This window comes from Ictidomys tridecemlineatus, chromosome 1, assembly GCF_052094955.1.
Source record: "Ictidomys tridecemlineatus isolate mIctTri1 chromosome 1, mIctTri1.hap1, whole genome shotgun sequence".
Classification (NCBI taxonomy): Eukaryota; Metazoa; Chordata; class Mammalia; order Rodentia; family Sciuridae; genus Ictidomys; species Ictidomys tridecemlineatus.
Window position 1 is genome coordinate 13,583,367 of NC_135477.1, and position 21,099 is coordinate 13,604,465.

Sequence of the window (21,099 nt, forward strand, 5' to 3'; positions counted from 1 at the left end):
AAATGTAGCTTATTATTTTCTTGAGAACTTTAAAGATGTTTTACATATGCTGATATTGAGAAATCATGTGAGCTATTCTTTTGATACAAATTGCAGGGCTTTGTGTGAAATTCTTCATTTGTGTAATTACCTGATGGGAGTTCAGATGCTTATGTACCGAGGAGTAATTTTATCATTTAACAGTGGGACAGAAAGTGACAAAGTAGAAAACTTCACAAAATCCAGCAGCCGATGGAAATTCAAATGGTAGAAGGGCACGGAGTCCTTCACCCCTGTATATATCAGTTCAGCAGTTAGACCCCTTGTGTAGGCCAGTGGGCTCTGCTGCGTCTCCCCACCTTCAAAATTTGGAAAACGTGGAGTAATAACCGTGGGAATGTCACTGGAAAGCCATTTTCTTGGTTTGGTGTTGCGATGATATAGTGTCACTGCTTATCACAGAGCCATAGGAGCCCTCTGATAACAGCCAGGCTGTGGCTGTGGCCGAGCTTCGGAAGGCTCTGGAAGCACATTCCTCATGAGCCCCCAGGAGGAAGCAGTGTTCCCGTCCTTCAACAAGGGTACATAAGCATGGCAAAACTTGGTCATTCTGCTGGGAAGAGAATCTTGGTTTCATTCTACTTCTGCCAACTTTCCATTTTAACCACTCGATCATGCTTCCTTGAGTCTTTGAAAAATTGACCATTGGTTTGATTTCTTCTATTTCCCTGGGTATTTTTGGTCATGGCATAGATTATAAACCATTTCACATCAAATAAACATACAGTTCCCAAACGTGTTGCCATTTTTGATCTATTTATTAATGTGATTAAGATACAATTTGAGGAATTTGCATTGAAATTTTAGTAGCATGAAGTGACATGTCTTACAGGTTAAATTAAACTTTACACCAATAGACTTAAATTCCAAACTTAGCAAAAGTTATTAATCATTATGCTTTGTCATGCATTCCGCCAAGATGATAAACTTGACCTTGCTGCAGTCTTTGCAGATATTATGAATAGTCCCTTTGTGCCTACAATATAAAGACAATTATCAAGACTCCATCAAGAATATGTGATTTGCACCAAAAAAGAGAATATCACTGTGAATTGTATTAATCCTGGAGGACTGGATTTAATAATTTAATAATTGTATTAATTAAGAAGAACTCTAGATATGGTTGTATATATTTTGAAAGGTGAAAAAAAAATCACTTTTACCCCAATGAGTTCTCACAAAGGTATAATATGCCTTGTTGGATATTCCACTTGATTATAAAAGAATTCTCAGTTCACTACTGTGCAAAACCAAAATGGTTCAGTGATATAATCACCTATGAGAATTCCTAATAAAAAGGCTGCCACATAACCATCTTCTGAGTCTTGTTCAGAAGAATGTTGCCTATGTTGTAAAAACAAATAAAACATCCTTGTATGTCATTACTCATCTCCAGGTTGACAAGCTCATCAAAGAAGTAGCCTCCTGAGAAACAAAAATGGTACCATTTGGTGGTTGTCCTTCATAGAAAGGCTGCTTCCTTCAACAACTGATACATTGTCTTACATTGGAAGGTCAAAATGGAGCTGTCACTTCAGAAATCAGCAAGGAGTGGACATTGGGTGCTCAGTTTGTTCCCTCCCTCCTCCGACGAGTTCATCTGCACATGGAAGTTAGGGACCTGCCCTGGGCAACGAGCTCCAATTGACCAGGAGTTCTGAATCTAAGAAGGACTTGCTAAGCATCACGTCCTGTGTGCCGGTATGTGTTTGTATGGCAAAGCTAATTCACTTCGGGTTGAAATCAAATTGTTTGAGGCTGTGCTAGTGTTTTTACTGGTGTCCTTCCAGCTGGCCTTCCCTTTTAAGTGCCATTGTATTTCAAACAGGCTGATCTAAAGGAAGAGGTTACTGCTGCCAGCGTGCCTTGTCACCAGGGAGCCAAGAGCTGCAGCACCTATTTTATGTTATTTATTTATTTTCAAGCACTGATAGAGGGATGAGCTAGTCTGCAGCTGAGGGGTAATGAGCCGACTAGTCAATGAAGGGTCAGGAGAGGGGTGGAATGATGGGAAAGAAAACCTAACAAAATCTCTTAGTATCTGCTGCAAAATGGCCATTTAAAGTTGAGGAAGGGAACTTTTTAAAACATGTCATAGAAATTGTGAAAAACAATCCTGGGAGCACCTCTAAATCACTAGGCACACATACATTATTGATTTCAGTTACAATTTAATTATTTGAGAGCTTTGGCACATATATGCAGTTTAGTGTCACCCCCAAACCCTGCTTCCCCCAAAAAAACAAAATTCAAGGGAACAATCAATGCTCACGATTCACTGGCATTTTAGATCTTTTCATAAGTAAAAGAAAACACTTCCCTATGGTCTATTTCCTGTATCAACACCATCGACAACAAAACCCATCATAAAACTTAGGTAAAGTATGTGTTTTCATTCCAGTTTACTTAGAAATGGTTTAGACAATTGGCCTTAAGGTATTAAAATCCAGAGCTAGCATTTAGAGTTTACATTAAAATTGGAGTGTCCCCACTCAGGATCTATTCTGAGATACCCATTATAGTACTGGAAAGCACAAGATTTTAAATATCTTTTAAATAGTCACAGGGGCTATTACACAGAAACTATTACAAGAGTTTGCTTGCTTATGCTCATTCCTGGGTGGGTTTTCTGGAGGAGGATCCATCCCCCAACTGACCATGCACATGGCTGATTTAATGCTTTGCTTCAACAACTCTGTTGCCTGAGTGAAAATACCTCTTCTGCCGAAACCTTTTGCTGGTGAGTTGAATACAGTGTTTCTGCCATGATCTTTGAGGAATCTGGTTTCTTGTTCATCACATCCAGTCCTTGAATGAGGAGAATCACATCAACAAAAGGGAGAGAAAAGCTGGGAACAGGCAGGTTAGAATGTGCGCCTGGGGGTGGTGGGGAGGGTGTTAGTTTACAGAAGCGCATTCAAAATCGTAAGGTAAGCTTCATGTTTGGAAAGCAAAATATTACACTTCCTGCTTCCACAACAGGGCTGGGGAAGCGGAGGGTCACAATGTCCTGCCTGCTCTGCCCAGGCCAGGTACAAGGGAGGAAGCACTTAGAACTGGCAGAAGGAATTGTATGTTCATCCAAAGGGCTCTGGGTTGCAGCTGTAAGGATGCCTGCCCTTCACATCGGCCACAGGCATTTCTAGGAGAAACCTATTCAGGACAGAGAAAATCAGTTTTGAGCTAAAATTTCCTAATGTCAACTGAGCCACTTGTCCACCATCAGGAGGAGAATGAGGGAGTCCTGGGGCTTTGAATGGCTACTGCTCACTGTGGCTGAGGAAAGGGCTCCAGGATGTGGCCCTCAGCTCTACCCACGTTGGGCAAACCTTCATCCAGGTCTGTCCCAAAGCTTCTCTCTTTTCTAAAGTTCCTGGGAGATGCCAGCCAGGCTGGGCATCTTTCTCTGGGTTGGATGGGCCTTTTGATCCCGGTCCCTTCCCCAGCCTGACCCCTGGAAGGCACGACAGGTCTCACAGGAGGAACCCCCACTCTATCTCTGAGAGCAGAGGCAGAGTCAAGCTCAAGGTGAGGCCAGAGGTAGGATCCTGGCAGATGGCCTGCCCAAGAGTGCAAGAGGGATCCTAGGGGCTTGATCTTCCTGTGGTGGGTGGAGAGAAGAAGGTCTGGGTCCGCCTTGACTCGCTCCTTCCCAGCAGTATCAGTCTGAGGCCCAGCAGAGCAGCACCGTTCCTAGGAGGACTGGACCCCAACGGCCACATGGGGACTAAATGCAAAGGTCAGCAAAGACCTTGGAGAAAACTCCTCGGCTGTGCCGTGGCTGCACGGAAAGCTGACTTAAGTCAGAACAATCTCTGTAAAACAATCTCCGTGGGCCCAGACCTAGGTAAGAGCAAGGGGGATGGATGGACAGAAAAATGTATTCTGAATGTGGAAATTCAATAACACAATTTTTATAACCAAGTCTTAGACGGGAAGGGGTTTCCTCCTATATGATCTTGGAAGAGTAAGGGGGGAGGGGACCAAAAACAAAAAGCAAAATTGAATTTGGCAGTGGGCGTTGGAAGAGCTGATGATGTTTTTATTTCCAGACTAATAACATGGTATATCCTAAGTTTTGGCTTTTTGAAGCGGATTTGAACTTTTGCACAATCTGTTAACACTGGCATGCACACCTGTGTATGTGTATCCTGATAGTAGCTATGATTCTAATTCTTAATTTAAAAAATTTGATAAAACTAAAATGTTAAATGAAAATACTGATGAACACCAACCAGATGGCTGGTATTCCTTGGGAAATTATTTAAAGCATTTTGAATTGGAATGACAACTTCATTATTTAAAGAACTCCTAATGCTAGCTCTAACAGGCAGCTCTCTGGCCCAGTGCAGTGTGTCCCTGATTTGCCTATTGGTAAGAGTCACTGAGGAGCTTATGAAGTACCAGTCCAGGGCCGCCCAGTCCTTCTGAATCCCAATGTGGGAATCTGCCCAAAACAGGGGATTCTTATGATCAAGTAAGTTCTGAGCTCACTTTAATAAAGAGCAAATGGGTTTTGGAAGTGAATATTGTAAAAAATGTGGGTAGTTGAATTAGTTCATATGATCAGTTCTCTTTTTAGAACTTTTCTAAAAAAATATAAAATACTTTCCAAATAATAATTTTATGTATGGCAACACAATGTAAGACTGACCCTTTCTTGTCTAGTTTGTACATGAAAGACCACAACTGGTGTTCCTTGTCCCAAAGTCATCAAACTGTCATTTAAAAAAAAAAATGCTCAGCTACAAGTGACTTAGAAAGAATCAAAGTTCTATTGACTTAAATATCAATGTCTTTTTTAGGAATCTCTATGTCCTAGAAATATATGATTTTCAGGAAGTCTTTTTGTAAAAACCCAACTTTCACCTACAGTGAAAAGATGGATGAAAATTAATAGAAAGATCCATAAATCCATTCACAGGGAAGAATGTCCCCGGGGTCTCATGATTCACAGCAGCCAGGCTGCATCGAGGGCCTGCTGGCCTGGGAGACTCACATTTGTTGTCTTCTGGTGTCACATCTGCTCTGAAAGGTGGGCACCATCACCTCCCTCTACAGGTAGGAAGACGGGACACTCAAAACCTGCCCAGTGCCTACACACTTCAAGGCTGGTCCCAGCATCTGGGCTCCAGCCTGTCCACCAGCTTGCTCTCTAGATGACCCCATGGCATGGACTAGAGTCGGTCACCTCTATCTTACTGACACCAACAGAAAAGAAGTATTGGGAAGTACAGTAAGCATCGATTACATATTTAAAGATGTCTTGCTTGAAGTTTTCCTATTAAGCAGAATACTGTGGTATATGTCATCTAGATTTCTCCTCTGTGTTTCACTAAAGATAATTTTTCACTCATTTAAAGCAATTGTGAGATTCTTAATTCTCCCAAAATGTATTAAATCAAACTTAAGCCCAAGCAGATTATTTTTTAACAAAAATGTTCCAGTTGTCCACAAAGTGTCCCTAGACACTTCATCTATTTAACCAAATATTTTCATGCTTGGCAGAATAAGAAATTCTAAAATCTAAAGAATGTTTCAAAGCCCTTCTTTACTGAAATATTCAGAATTCCATCAAAGTAAGTTTTCAAGAGAAATAGTCAATTTAAGTGCTAACTTTTCAGAAAACATATGTGTAGTTTGATATTTTTTAAATGAAGACATCCAAATTTGAGTATTTGGGATGTGGGGGTTGGGGGTCTACAGTAAGCCATAGACCAGTGATTATTCTTGATCCTTGATGTCTATTAGATCCATTTCACCTGAGGGCAAAGAATTTTATTACCTGTGAAAAGCTTTGATACATTGAGAATACCTTCATGATTGGCCTTGGAGTTAGCAATGTTTGGTCCAGAAAGGTACAGGATGACTTTAGTATTACATCATCTCTCATAATTATCCAAAATTCAAGTTTGTAGAGATGGGTCTCAAGGTGGGTGAAACTTGACAGGTTTTTCATGGTAATACCATTTGCTTAGACTTCCTAAAAGTAGAGCTGAGATAGATTTTATGTACGTCTGTATATTTTTGTATTTTCATTCTGTAAGCTTTCTTTAGTGACAATTGTGAGCAAGCAAAACAAATTGGGCAACTGCTTTATTTTAAAATGATTATAGCTTTGTAATCACCAGTTTTGTCAATTTATTTTTAAATGAAAAAAATCAACATTTAAAGGGTCCAAAAAAAAGGCAGATAATTTTTTTGTGTGTTTTGTTTTAGGAGACATTTACAAACTTAGTCCACTGTTTTTTGGGAGAGAAAATATCATAGGGAAGTGAATCAACCAGCCCGCCCTTTGCCCCCAAAACCCCCACAGGCTATAGATAAAATTACTAAAATTAGTCTAAGAATTTGCATTACTTTTAATGCATGGAAAATAGCGAAATTATCATGCCAACATAAGGAATAGATACTATAATTCATAAGTGCCTAATTATCAAAATAATGACAGTCATGGTTAGATGCAACCTAGCAATCTTTTATAAGATGCAACTACATATTATATGATCATTCCTGTTATATATTACATTCAATCCTCATCAAATTAAGCTATGTATAAATGGCATCTGAAATAGACATTTAATTTCACAATAGGGTCATATTCCACTACTGTACATCCATGACATGCAATTAACTAGGCATTAACTGTAAAGTGTCATTACCTTCCAGAAATCCAAAGAACATGAAGAGTACATATATAGTACTAAACATCAATTAGATTTGAGTGACTTTCCTGTTAAACAAAACTAAACTGTATACAGCAGCTTTGGATATTTCTGTCATTTTTCTTATATATTCTGTAGTCACCCCAAAGTCAAAAACTGCAAATCCAAATTGGATCTGTTAACGCTACAGAGCTTAATGAACTGTTGTCAGTATTAGGACACAAATGATTCTATGTTCCAAAATAAAATCTGTTTTATTTTAATTTTTCTTTCTGCCATAATTCAGAATCTTGAATCATTAAGAATGTGCTGCGCGTGGCCAACAGTGGACTTAATTTTGAACTGTAGACTCACTCCCATGACACCGATGTGTTCATGTTAGAAACAGGGGTCTGCTGAGGCCTGCCCAGCGATGCTCTTATCTTTGTATATGCTATGTGAAATGGCTGGCAGAAAGGATTTGGGGGTGTCATCTCAAAATGCATTTCATAATATTTGTAAATGATAAATAAAATCTAGCAGCTAGAAGAGGAAGGCCCAAAGAAAATGACACGTTCTTATAAAAATGCAGATAGATCATTTAGGTCTGATCCAATGATTCCTAAGCAATTAGAAAATTACCATACTGGAGCAGAAGCTTGCACACTAAATTTCAATCTCCTCAGATTGTGGTATCAGAGGCTGTTTTTGGAAGGAGGGGAAAAATTGATTGCTGGACAGGCTTTTCCATGCTCTATCAGCTCTGATAATGACTTAGGCAGTTGGCATGGACGACAGGAATGTCCTTTACACTCAGAATTCTAATAAACCTCCTGTGAAGTTGCACATACCCATCCAGACGGTTCATTCTGGTCTGCATTCCAGGTAGGTGGAAGATAACTGTTATGTTCTGAAATTGAGTTTGAACATGATATGGTTGTGTGAAATATTTAAATATCTTACCTACATGCTACTAAATCAAAAGCTTGCTTTCACATTTACAAGATAAAACAGCATTTAAAGTCATTGTGATTTGTTCATTTCCTGTTCATATACAAGTGACCTAAGTTTGCTTCTGAGGCAAAAACTGTACAATTCTCATCATTCAGGCATTATAAAATGTCTTTCTTTAAAGTCTTGGGATATAAACAGTTGATTTATATGAATTACATATTTTTCATCTGCATTAAGAAACAATATACATCTTTTTCCAGAGTAATTTAACATCAGCTATGATAAGCCTAACAGTCATAAAAACTGACCCTATCACCTGTGACCACCAATACTGTTACTTTTATAAAACTTGTGAACATTCTTTGGCCACTTGGGACATTGCCCACTTAGAGGAACTGCACTTGGGCCCTGGATCCTACAAAGATTGGCCTCCATAAAACCTGAGGCCAAAGGACAGCTTTAACGGAAGCCAGTTGTGAAGGAAATCAGCGTAGAATATGCAGGAGTGGTTTCCATTTCTCAGACACAAGTTCCTTGGCGTGTGGAGAGGTGTTTTCGATTTCGGACCCCTGAAGTCTTGTCTTTATTATCTGAAGGCTTCTGCTGTGAAATATCTATCAGGGCACTGGCAATAGCAAGACCTGGAAGGGAAGGAGAAGGATATTTAAATGCTTGCTTCCCCATTTCTGAATGGCAAGCCCTGTGGCCCAGGGTCCTGCTCACTCTTGTTTTATGTTAGTTATGAAATGTTTTCCTGATCATTTGCCATCAAGTAGTTTTCTAAAATATTGCTTAACTTGGTCATGTGCACTTAACACTTGGACCACAAGGATCTAACAACATTAGTTGACTCTGACTCTGGACAGTCAAGTTCAGTGTTTGACCAACATCATGATCAGTGGTGCTCTGTGCACACCTTCGTCTTTGTGCCTGAACACATTAGCTCTGGATGTATGAAGAATTTTCACTGTTAATATAGATATATTTTTTTTTGTTTTACAAAGTTCATACCAAGATTTTTAAAAACCTGGAGCAGTTTTAGGTTTATAGAAAAACGGAATCAATATTGATACATGATTATCAACTGAGGTCCACAGTTGACTCTTTGGTCTACCCTTTGTGCTGTGCAGTTCTGTGGGTTTTGAGAAATGTCCACTGTCACGTGTCCCCCAATACAGCATCCCACAGGAAAGTTTCACTGCCCTAAAAATCCCCAGTGCTTCACTGAATCATCACACTCTTCCTCAAAGTCTCCAGCAGCTACTGATCTTCGCTTAAAGTTGTGACAGTTTTTCCCTTTCCTGGGTGGTACATAGTTGGAATCCAACAGTGTGGCCTTTCAGATTGGTTTCTTTCACTTAAAACTATGCACCTTCTAGAGTTTGAATATTGAATGTCCCCAGAGGCCCATTGTTAAAGGGTTAGTCCCCAGCGTTAGTCCTCAGTGGACTCTTCAGGAGGTGAGGCCTAGTCGGGGGTCCTTAGGTCACTAGAGGACTTCACTGAAGGGGACGGTGGGACCCTGGCCCCTTTCTCCTGGTTCCTGGCCATGAGATGAGCAGGTTGCTCCATGAAGTGCTCCCTGCCATTGCTATGCAGCATCCACCACAGGTCTGAAGTTGGCCTGATCATGGACTAGAGCCTCCCAAACAAACTATGAGCCAAAAATAAACCTTTTCCCTTCATAATTTCATTACCTCAGGTATTTTGTTATAGGGAAAGAAAGCTGAGTAAACACATTTCAGGTACTTCCATATCTTTTGGGGAAATGATAGCTCATTTTCTTTTACAATGAATAATACTCTGTTATATGGATGTACCCTGATGTGTTTGTCCTTTCCCCTATTGAAGGGCATCTCTTACTTCCAAGTTTTGGCAGTTATGAATAAAGCTGTTATAAACGTCTGTGTGCAGGTTTTATGTGGGCATAAGTTTTCAATTGATAAATACCTAGGTGTGCTACTGCTAGATCACATGGGAAGCCTATAACTTTGTAAGAAACTACCAAATTGTCTTTCAGAGTGGCTGTACCTTTTTACATTCAGCAATAAGGAGAGCTCCTGTTGCTCCACATCTTCACCAGCATTTGCTATTGTCTTCATTTTGAATTTTAGCAATTCTAATAGATGTGTAGCAGTGTGTCATGGTTGTTTTAATCTGAAATTACTAATGATTTATGATGCTGAGCATATTTTGATGTATTTATTTACCATTTGTTTACCTTCTGTCGTGAGGTATCTGTTCATGTCTTTTGATCACTTTTAATTGGGTTGTTTTCTTATTGTTGAGTTTTAAAGTTCTGTGTACATTTTGGATGTCAGTCTTTTACCTGATAAGGTTTTGCAAATATTTTTTCCCATTCAGTGGCTTGCCATTTCATTCTTTTAAACTGTTTTTAACAAAAAAGCACCCCGAGGGCAGAGCTGTGCTATGCACAAATGGACTTGGAAGAAAGACCACCTGTTGAAGTTTAGTTGATAAATCTCTTAGAAAAGGACTGTAGGTATTATTGGCAGAATATGATCCAAAATGGGTCTCCAGCTATCATAGGCAATTCTGAAAAAAACATTGTGTTTTTATAGTAAATAATCGTTACTTTGTTTGCTCATTGATTGACAGGAACATTCAGTTAGAGACTCGGAGACAACAGACTTTACTAAACTTACACAAGCAATGGTTCAATGGCGGACCCTGCCTTAGCATAGCTACAAGTGAACCACTTCAGTTTCCGTCGATTCCCATTCTTGACTAAAACAAAATATCTCAAATCACCATCCTACATCACAGGGCCAGGCTGCTTAGGCTTGTCTAAGAAGTGCTCACGGAGGAACTTGTGACTCATTCTCTTTCTCCAAGGTCTTGGAGGCTTCACTTCCAAGTGAGCGGACCCACCCCAAGCCCTCACGGCCATCATCTCCACCTGTGGCTCTTAGATGAAGACTTCTGTTTTGGATCTAACCCCACAGAAGAAGTCTCTGAATTATTTTATCCCTGTAGGTCGATTGATTCTATGTAAGCTTCAAATATGATCTGGCAAGAACAAAACTCCAGAGATTTATGAATAGAAAGAAATGCCAACAGAGAGGAAGGTCACACAGCCTAGCCCAGGTGTCAGGGAAGTCTACAAAAACGTGTCACATTGGGCCAGCAGGCTAAGGCCTGCAGATGACAGGCTGCTAAGACGCCTCAAAGAAGACCCCAGTGATCTTCGTGCCGTTTTCATGCCTGAGGAAGGAAGCCTGACAGTAGAGCAGGGCACGGGGTGGGAGGAAGTGTAGCCAGCAGACATTAAGTCCCTCGTTTAAGATGTTCAGCAAAGGACAGAGACATACAGGCATATCTTCTTGGCAGAAGCAACAAGCCCAAGTGATATGATGTGATGATGCGTGTGATTATATGAGCACATGTTCTTTTAAAAGGAAAAGGTAGACTCAAGTACATTTGGGAACAAAAGAGAAGGTATTGGGGGAGAAGGAGAAATTTATGGTGTCAGAGGGAAGGTTTCACAAAGTTAATAATGATTGGTGGCTAGCCTAATAATTGTATACATTTACCTTTTAAGGCCTGCTGTGGAGTGGCTTACTTTTCTAGGATATTAAATATTATCCTGAAATACTTAGAGGTAGCACAGGTTCCAAGTTTAAATTAATATGGTGAGGTGAAGGACATTAATTATGCTCTATAAAATGGAGGTGAAGGACATTAATTTTTTAAAAATCACAGACTGTGTTTGTGCTAACTGAAAGTTCAGTTCAGGCAGACCTTCAGTTTCTCCAGCTCTCCTGGCATACTTCTGTCATAACTTACAGCTTCCTGCTCTTTCGTTCCTGGCACCATTTTATGCAGAGACAGCCAGATATGACAAATAATGTATGTTTCCTTTAATGGGCACAGAGACCACTTACACTAATTTCAATGATCACAACATCCAAAGATGAAATCATTTTATTCATTAAACTATTGCATGACCTGGGCCAAAGAAGCTCTGAAAAATACTTTTCCATTTACATATGGCAGCAAATGTTGATTTCCTTACAGAAGATACAGAGCCAGAGAGGAGTAAACAGTTTTGAGTTGCCAAAACAGGAAATTCTATGCTAATTCAAGGCTGTCACAGTATCTGTATTTCAGGGTATACGAAGTCCAAAGCCTAATTAAAGTAGTGTCTCTCACAACATGTCCTGGGTTTGCTAATGATTCTGAAGCTTGGAGACACATTCAGCTGAAAAATCAGAAGTCATAAACCATATTTCAGTTCTTAATTTACAAATAAAATTGCAAATCATGCTGATTTTTTGTTTGACAGCTTTTTATCTTTTCCCTGTGAAAATGGGACAACCAACCACATTTTCAGGTTCTGAATAAATGGATATAAGTGGTATGTGAATGTGCACCCTGTGCCTTCACAGAGGACTCCCTACCCACTTGCTCAGGTCTTATCTTTTTGATGGGTCAAATGACAATTTCATTCAGATTTAAGCTTGAGTGCTTTACTAGATCAGTTTGTAACCCACCATGAGTTATCCTTCCTTATAAATCTTGTAATTTAATGATGAACGACACAATAATCCTACTAACCACATTGTGTGTGTACTTACCTAGAATGTCAACTTGAGGATAAATTTTGTGTTACTATTTTTGCATATTTTCATGTTTAAAACATGATGAACTTTACAAAGACAGAAAATAACTAGAACAATCCAGAAGTTCCCAGATCCTCTTTCATCCTACAGGAGGACATGGTTACAAGAATCAAGGTTCCTGTCCTCCCCAACTGCAAAGTGAGGGCAGAACTCAGGGGGAGGGGGAGGAAGTCATTTCTGCCACTGCCCTCAGCACACTCTGTTATTGTAAGGAATCTAATTTTCTTAATTGATTTAAAGTCAAGTCAGTAGCTCTTGAAAACAGATAATATTCCCTCCCCAAATCCCTAACTGAACTCTATGTGGGGAAGAGACTGAACATACAGACAATGGCAAGACTATATAAAACAATAGAGTTCTGACCAGTCAGCAGCGACATGCTCGGAAAACCAACCCATTATCTACAATGACCATCCCAGGAAGCCAGCCTGCTATAAGTCAGACCAGTAGGAGTTCAAACTGCTATCTCTAGTAACAATCCATGAAGTCAAACAATAACCCTGGTAAGGGTCGGGGGGGGGGGGGTGTCCAGATGGCTTGCACTTGATTTATAATTGACATCCCTAATTTGTCCCTACTTCCAATTTAGGACAACTAGAGGGAGGGAAATGCACACCTAACCAAATGAGCAGAAGGCTCCACTTGCAGTTAACCTGCCTCCAGCTCCCCAGAGCCAGGTGCTCCAATCTCGACCCACCTGGGGCTTGCCCGCTCCTCTGAAAGCTTTCCCAAGCCTCTGTCTGGCCTCAAGTGTTTGCCAAAACACAAGCGATGGTGGCTCACTCCCTCTCTGTAACAAGCTCCTAATGAATAGCTTTTGCTTCTTTCCATTGTGTTGGTCTTGGTTTGTTTCCACACTGGCCATGAAGAGATAAGGGCAACTTAAGGTCTTTCCTGGATTTTTCCAAAAAGACACATATCGATAAAATAAAAGCAACCTAGAAGTAGTTTCATCTGGTGCCCCTTGCGGTGCGCTCTTTCTTCCCGGCGAGACGTCCCAAGGAGCTTTCCCGATGGGTGTCTTCCAGGCCAGAGCCCAGCGCCTTGCGCCCTGGGAGGAGGCGCTTGGTCCCAGCCAGATCCTGCGCAGTGGCGCGTGCTGAGGCCGCGAGAGTTCCATTAAAATCAGGTCACTCCTGAAGATCATTTTTCAAAACGTCACACAAATCATCTGATGAAATCCACTTATTGTGTTCTCTAGGCCTAGCATAGTTCCTTGTTATCAAAGCAATACAATTAACTGGGGGAACAATTCATTATTTCAGACTGGCGGTCTAAAGGAATTTCATTTACCATGTCAAGATGATGCACAGACGCTGCGGGCTAGCAGAATTTACATCAAAATATACCGGTAGATTCAATAAAAATGCTGGGGCTTAAAAATTTATTATAAACTTTACCTCTTTGTACCTTTAATTCTTAAATACCAGACACTGTGACATTTAGATTATTTAAATAGGAAGTATAAACCACGTAAGAAAGAAAGTCCATCTTCTATTTCCTATTCCATCTTCCATGGCCTCTTGGGGTGTCAAACTGGTCTTTGTCAATGCAGGTGGCTGCTCTAGGTCACCCAGGGCAGGTGAACTGTGAAGGAAGCAGGTCCCCTTGGAACCACCAGAATTGCCTTCAGCAAATGGGCACAAGTCAGTAGTCACAGGTTGGTTGCCAAAAGTCACCACAACTATTTTGTAAATAGGTAGAACAATGCAAACTCAAATCAGACCATTATTCACAGTCTTAAAGAAAAACAACATTTGCCTCCTAAAATTTAAGAACTTGTTATCTCTTTGAACAGGTGCAAATAGGCTCTAAAGAGAAAAAACATAAATGACTAACAGCTAAATATTTAAATGGTAAATACATCTTTTTCAATTGCTAAATTTACAACAAAAACCACCAAGGAAAAACATCAGGAATTTAGTTCTTATTAGTAAAACTCTGGTTCTCCCTAATGGAAGTGAAATTGTAATAGTAGACTTTGCAGTAACAATCTAATCATAAAATTACTGATGTGTGGGGTTTTTTTACAATTATGCAGAACAATTAATAAGTACAGTAATAAAATACTGCACATCAAATGAAACTGCCTTGGAAAGAACATTCCTGCTTTCTATACAAACATAGCACTTCCATTTTACTTTTGAACAAAAGCCTTAGAGAAGTCATTGGTTTTGAAATGCTCTCCTCCCCAAGTCTCTGCAAAAGCAGGCACCACTATATATTTTAATTTTCCAGGAAAACAGCTTCATTAGGCGTGAAAGGTTAATTGCAGGTTTAAGTGGAGTTCAGGGAACGGTGCGGGGTCTGTGGTGAATTGCACAGTCTGCGACTCGAAGACTGAATGAGTGCTATAAACTGTTTGCCCTGCTGAAATGTTTTACTACCTCATTTACTATCTGTCTTCTTTTACTGCTTGTATTTGTAGTTCTTCTAAACCTTTAATGGCTACAGTTTTATTTCACTGTAATCAGATTTAAATGGAAATACCATGCTGGGATGTTTAAATGTTTTTCCTCTGATTGTATATAGCCACATACTACTGATCGGAGTCCTGGCTATCCTTCACATGATTAAGAAAGTGACTTTGGGAAACTTTGATGTCACACAGACTCTCGCTATTGTGCAGACTTCATTTAACATTCAGTGTGGCCACCCTTGCCAATATACAGCGAGGTCTAGATGCATAATTAGAAAATATGCATTTCCATTTCAATTTATCTGTTGGAAGGCCAGCAAAACTGAAGTCATTATTAGGCAAAACTCCAAAGGTTACATTGTTGGATAAAAATTGAAATGCTTCATGTGCTGAAGACACCAAAATGACAAATGGACTAGTCATATTTGTCTGAGAGTTTTAGGAAATGCTTCCCCTAACCTACTTAAAAACCTACTTAAAACCAATGACGGCTGCAGATGCCAGTGTTTAAATACAAAGAATCATCACATTTTGGTTATAAAGTTGTACTTGGCCTTCAACCCATCATAATATTTTAGAATTTCATTTAAAGACATGCTCTTCAAGTTGCAGAAACTGTAATCCTATCCTAGCACCACAGGCCCCTGATCTACCATTTCCTGTGATGTTGCTGAACACTCTCGAATAGGAACTCTTCCCCCATTGGTTAGGACATGCAAAGTAGATCATGGCCATTACTGTCTCAAATGAAATGAAAATCCTCATGGCTGCTAGCAAATTAAGCTTCTTTTAGATTTCATCAGTTCTAGTTTTAATTACATACTAAGAAATTTTATGTGGTTTGTGTGAAATATTTTTTTTCATTTTTCTTTTCCTTTAGAAACTCAAAGAATCAGCCTTGCAGCTACCTTTCCACATTGGTATATAAATTTGGCACTCAACTGAGAATTCCCTCTTTTTAAGCAGAATGGGGCAATTTATTCTAGTATTTTCTTCTTTCAGTAAAAAACAACAGTTCTAATATATGATAATTCTTTCTTTTAAGCCCTAGTCATCCTTAATTTGAATTAATTTAAGTGTTTATCATTCATTGAAGAAACTGGACTCTTGTAATACACAATGATGTCCATACTTTAGTTTCATTTGGCAGAAAATTGTATTTTAGTGTTTTTAGTGATAAAATGTCATTGGTTGCTTTACATTAAATGAAGTTATGTATGAGAAAGTATTTTATAAAATATTATACAAAATTAGGTACTTAGTGGATTACAAGTACCCAGAAAACTCCAAAGTCCTAAAGATCAAAGTCATTTGAAGAGCAAATTGCTTCATTCAACAACTATTTCTTAGGTGCTGACTATATGCCAGGCTACTGTTCTTGTCCCTAAGGACAGATAAGATATAAATGATTCTGTCCCTCATGGAGCTTACAGTATAGGGTGCCAAGCACATGTGTTCTTTGGACCAAGTCATGGTGAAGATTCAATGTAAAAGGCTTAGATAAGTGCCAGGCACATAAGAGGTCAAAATGTCAGCTCCTGTCCTTCCCCACCACACCCTCATCATATCACCATCCTCATGTTGTCATGTAAGAGGGTAAAGCCAAATAGAAAGCAAATAAACAAAAACCTGAGCACCGGAAAATTTTACCGTATCCTGGAGTAGCATTCATCCATTTACTCATTCCAAAACCAGTGTGGCTATTGTGGGGTGAATGTCAAATAAGAAGGAATTGATAGAAAGAGGGACTCAGAGACCCGAAGACAATATCCATGCAGGCAGCATTGTCAGGATGGTGACACCACATGCAGTTCTCCAGGCCGAGTTATTTCGATGCCTGGGATAAAAATTTGAGGATGTGCCCATGAAGACATATAGCACTTAGGTCAGTTGCCCACTCTCTAAGGAATGTGGGAATGGCTGAAAGCTATAAGGACCCAACATTCCATAGAGAAAGCATTACTTAATGTCTATGCTCTTGGAAATACAACCAACCAATCATTTACTTTTGTACATTTTTCAGAGTTGATAAAAATGCTTTTCTACCATGATCTAGGTTTTTCCTCATAACTATTCTTTGGAAGTGGGTCAGGAAGCTATTTTTGTCCTAGTTTCACAGATGACCAGAACGAGGCACAGAACTAGTGAGTGATCCATGGAGCTCACACAGTCGGGGGTGTGGGGGGACCTCAACCCAGGGCTCTGGACCCTTGACTCCCACTCTGCTCACTTTGCAGTCCTGGGAGGAAAGTTGTGGCTTGAGCACAAGAATCTACTACAGGATTTGAGCCAAAAGAAAAACTAAAACTAGAAGAGATGTGGAATCAGTATGGTCAAAGGCAATAATTAATGATGATAGTAATCAAAGCAACAACAACAATAAAAAAAAACCCAATTCTGTCAACACTAGATGAAAGTCTACAATAAACCAGGTGTTGCCTTAGGACTTTGTATCAATGTATGCAGATAGGAGTGGATGACAGTACTGGTAAAATCCATGAGCATGCATAGAGGGCATATCGAAGATAGAGTTGTCGTTGGTTGTTCTTAAAGAACACTAAGCTAGGGCTAAGATGCAAGAGCTCCTAGATTTGCTAGGGACTGCACAGTCACACACTATGTGAGGGAGGGATGAGGTAGGAGGAAAAGAAAGACAGGGGCAACAGCTCAAATGTGATGGTAGAAATTGAAGATTCCCAAGGGAGATGATCTGATCTCTGAGCTGAGTCAAGCCCTGGCGTGAGGGTGTGGTATGTTCTGGGTAGAAGGAGCGCAAGTCCAACAGCACGGCAGGGGAAGGTATTTGAAAATGTCAGGACCTTTGCTGTGGGCAGAACAACAAGAGAAAATGGTGAGAGAGAAGCCAGAGAGGTGGGCAGAAAATTGTCCAAAGGATGGCCTCACATGCCAAACCAGGACATTGAGTTTTAATCTTTAAGGCATGTAGAGTCCTGATCTGATTTTTATTTCAAAAAGACAACCCCTGTCGGTAGCATGGGAGAAAATGGGAGGAAATGGGAGGAGGGAGCCAGGCTACAGTTATTAAACTGGATGGGAAAGTAGCCATCAGGAGAGAGAAGGGGGTGTGCAAGGTGGGTGTTTAGGAAAGGATTACTATGGAGCATGAAAATAGGGTGGAGTCTGAGAAACTCAGTTTTCTGGCTTGAGTCCCTGGTGCTCACCTTCATATGATGAAAAGGAACACCCAGGGTGTTTGGGAGGCAGTGGCTCAGTTGTTTGGTTCTAGACTTAACAAGTCTAGAACATTCTAGGACATTCTTCTACAAGAGCCAGAACTGACCTAAGGGACATCATGGGTATCTAATTGGATATGTAGGGGTGAACCTCTGGAATGAAATCTATCTCATAGGGCTAGAATTGGGAGTTGTCTGCATGGATGGGATCTGAAGACTTTATAATTGCATGGGTGGGGGTAGTGCTAGCTGGTGTAAAGGTTAAAACCTAAAATCTCCATGGCTTAACAAAATAGAAGTTCATTTTTCACAATGCAAAGTGTTCCTGGTTGGTGTCAGAGTGTGTGAAGGGGGGACAACTCTGGCCTATATGTTATTCAAGGATGCAGACTGATGATATTTCTGTCATCTTTGACCCAGGTTGCTTTGAGCATTGACACATAGGTAGCTGGTGGGAGATGAGAGGGTAGAAATGGTGTATCTCTCCTTAGACCACATTGGGTCAGAAAAGTCCACAACACCCTTCCAATGCCATTAGCAAATGTTGCTTCCTGGCAACACCTCTCTGCTAGGGGTGGGGATAGAATCTGGCAGTCTCTGCCCTGGAGTGGATGAGTCCACCTTGATAGAATAGAGTGAGGAGGGAAAACTAAGCAGGTCACTGTTGGAGCAGAAGACAGAACACTAGGGTGGTGGGGATACCCCCACTGAAACTGGCTGCAGACTCTGTAGGAAGACTCAGCAGTAACTGGTTATAATCTGTGGGTCCTATTTCTGTTTGCAGTAATAGCCCCCAATTTCATGGCAACTCTAAGCCAGCAGAGTTTGTGGCTCCCAAACTTTTCCTGATTTGAAATTCAGAGCATCCCTTGAGAGACATCTCTTGGAAGGAAGTTGGAGTAGGTGGCTTCTAAGGTCACTTTTGACTACAAATTTATAGTTGCAGCTGCCCTTCTATATAGCAGGCCATCAGCAAGGTCCCAGACATGGCTGTTGTCCCCTGTCACATGTGCTGTCATGTGGTGAAGTCAGGGACTTGCTAGAAATGTGCATTCGGTTTTACTAGTTAAGGATTTGGGAAGGAGTGGACATTTTTCTACAAGAGCCAGAAATGTACTGATAATATGAGCTATGGTTTGTACTTAGGTGAAGTTTCTATGATGTCAGCCATACTGGTCAAGAAACTGGCTGTGAGTCTCAAAGCAAAGAGGCTGAGATCTGATCTTAGCTCCAGCAATTTCTGAGCAGCCTAATAGAGCATACGCAGGTGTGTGTGTGTGTGTGTGTGTGTGTGTGTGTGTGTGTGTTTACATAAATTTAGTTTTCTAACTCTTTATGTTTTAGCATGATTTTTATCTTTATAACTCTGCCTATTCCTTTTGATTGAGAATATCTAAAAAATAGGGAGTATTTACTCTCAGGTCCCAATGTTTATTTATCTCAAGTAAGACAGGTGCTGGATCAATATTGCTTGAATGGGAATGGAGCAAGGTGCCATGGAGCTGTGTGCTGCTGAGGGATTGGATCCTGAAGAGAAGTCTCAGGTCTCCTTTACTCTAAAGTTTGTGGAAATACAAGTCTGCCTCCTTCCATCTCTCTCATCTAGTACTTGGTTTCAGTGGGCAGGGTGGGGATAAGTCAGACTGGGAATAAGTCAGACTGGGGTGGGAACACCATGGCACTCCTTGGCATCAGTGTGACTGGTTCATTGTGTCCACGAGGGTGACCCAGGTAAGATGATCCTGCAGGTGCCACTGTACTCCCAATGTGTTGATGCCCCTTCCCAAGAACAGGGCAGGCTACACTGAGAGAGAGAGAGAGAGAGAGAGAGAGAGAGAGAGAGAGAGAGAGAGAGAGAGATGACATAATTATGCTTCTGGCTCAGGATCTTGGTCCACATCATCTCTGAACAGGTTTTAATATTTGTGGCTGTTTGAACAAGATGGACAAAATACAAAAACAGCTGCCACCCTGGCTTGGTGTCAAAAGCCCTAGCAACTCAGCTCTCCCCAGATGCCCTTGGAGAAGCCTGTGGTATTTTAAACCATGTTTGGAATTCCCACTGCCACCTCCCCTCAGCTCCTAAAAGGATCACTTCCCCAAGACACAAATTAGTTCACCTTTCATGGTCTTATTTTTCTTGGGAGATTTGGGCAAAATTACAGCTGACACACATGCTTTTTATTAGTTTGTTTTGTTTTTAGCTTAGACACCCATTTTCAAGAAATTACACTACAAATTTAAGTCAAGATTAAACAGTTTTTGGTGGCAGTGTGTCATTATTTTCTGTAGCTTTTTTGTGAGAATATGGGGGAGTGTAGGAGACAGATACAAGGCTTACAATATGACCAGCACAGATATACCACAATGAATATTAAAAGACAAGCTATCAATTAAAGCAATGAATTTTAGTCTTTTCCAAGATGATGTTCTTGCTCCTCTAAGCTCATAGCAGTATTTTAAAAGTTTCAACATTAAAATAAACAGAAAATACAACTATCTCTGCAAAGTCAAAATATTATTTTAACAAATTCCATTAGTAAAGCAAATTTATGGCTTCTATATAAACACAGATTATGGCAAAAATGGGGGAAGAAAACTAAGTAAAATTATGCAAATCCTCACTCCTAGCCATTTAGATAAAATGGAAGGGAAAATGCTATAGAGAATCATGGTTTTTCCATTAATATTATTTTAAATTGCTTAGACCTTCCTAAAAGTTATTACAGATAACTTAAAGGCCAAAGGCATTTTAACAAAAACAGAGGTGTCTATAGCCACATTGATCCTTGATAAATCTTTGCAGAAGGAAAAGGCCGTATAGTTGGACAGCATGTTTCTCAAAACAGCCTTGAAACCCTTCTCTGATGTTTGCTAAGAGATCCAGGACCCTGATAGTTCACATTCAATGCAGTAATTCAAAACAGGGACTTTTTGGAAGTAGTTTGTTTAACTGACCTTCTTTAATCTGATAGAGCTGGAATAAAAGAAACCTCCATTCTCTGAAACAATTTTGAGAATCTGAGTCTGTCCCATAAATGCTGACCTCCCTGAGTGGAAAAAAAAGTATCATTTTTGCTCTACTTTGCCTTTGGGAATAATCAAAGTGGCCTTTGAGCTACTATAAATTGAGAAGTGTCACAGAGTCAGCATTGGTGTGAACCTTTCAAACTCCATAGGCAGGTAAATCATAGAGGGAAGCAACT

At 40.2% G+C, this 21,099-nt stretch overlaps 1 protein-coding gene across 6 annotated transcripts in view; it reads right to left on the bottom strand.

The window, feature by feature from the left end:
* Nucleotides 1-6,120: 6,120 nt before the first annotated feature.
* Atrnl1 (attractin like 1) overlaps nucleotides 6,121-21,099 on the bottom strand; it is a 694,372-nt gene continuing 679,393 nt past the window's right edge. For 5 of the 6 annotated variants that reach the window (XM_078044839.1, XM_078044731.1, XM_078044777.1 and 2 more), the window contains one exon: nucleotides 6,121-8,278. In XM_078044839.1, coding sequence (XP_077900965.1) covers nucleotides 8,224-8,278 — 55 coding nt within the window. In that variant the 3' untranslated portion in view covers nucleotides 6,121-8,223. The remainder of the gene's footprint in view (nucleotides 8,279-21,099) is intronic. The other variant, XR_013437181.1, reaches the window with a different exon arrangement.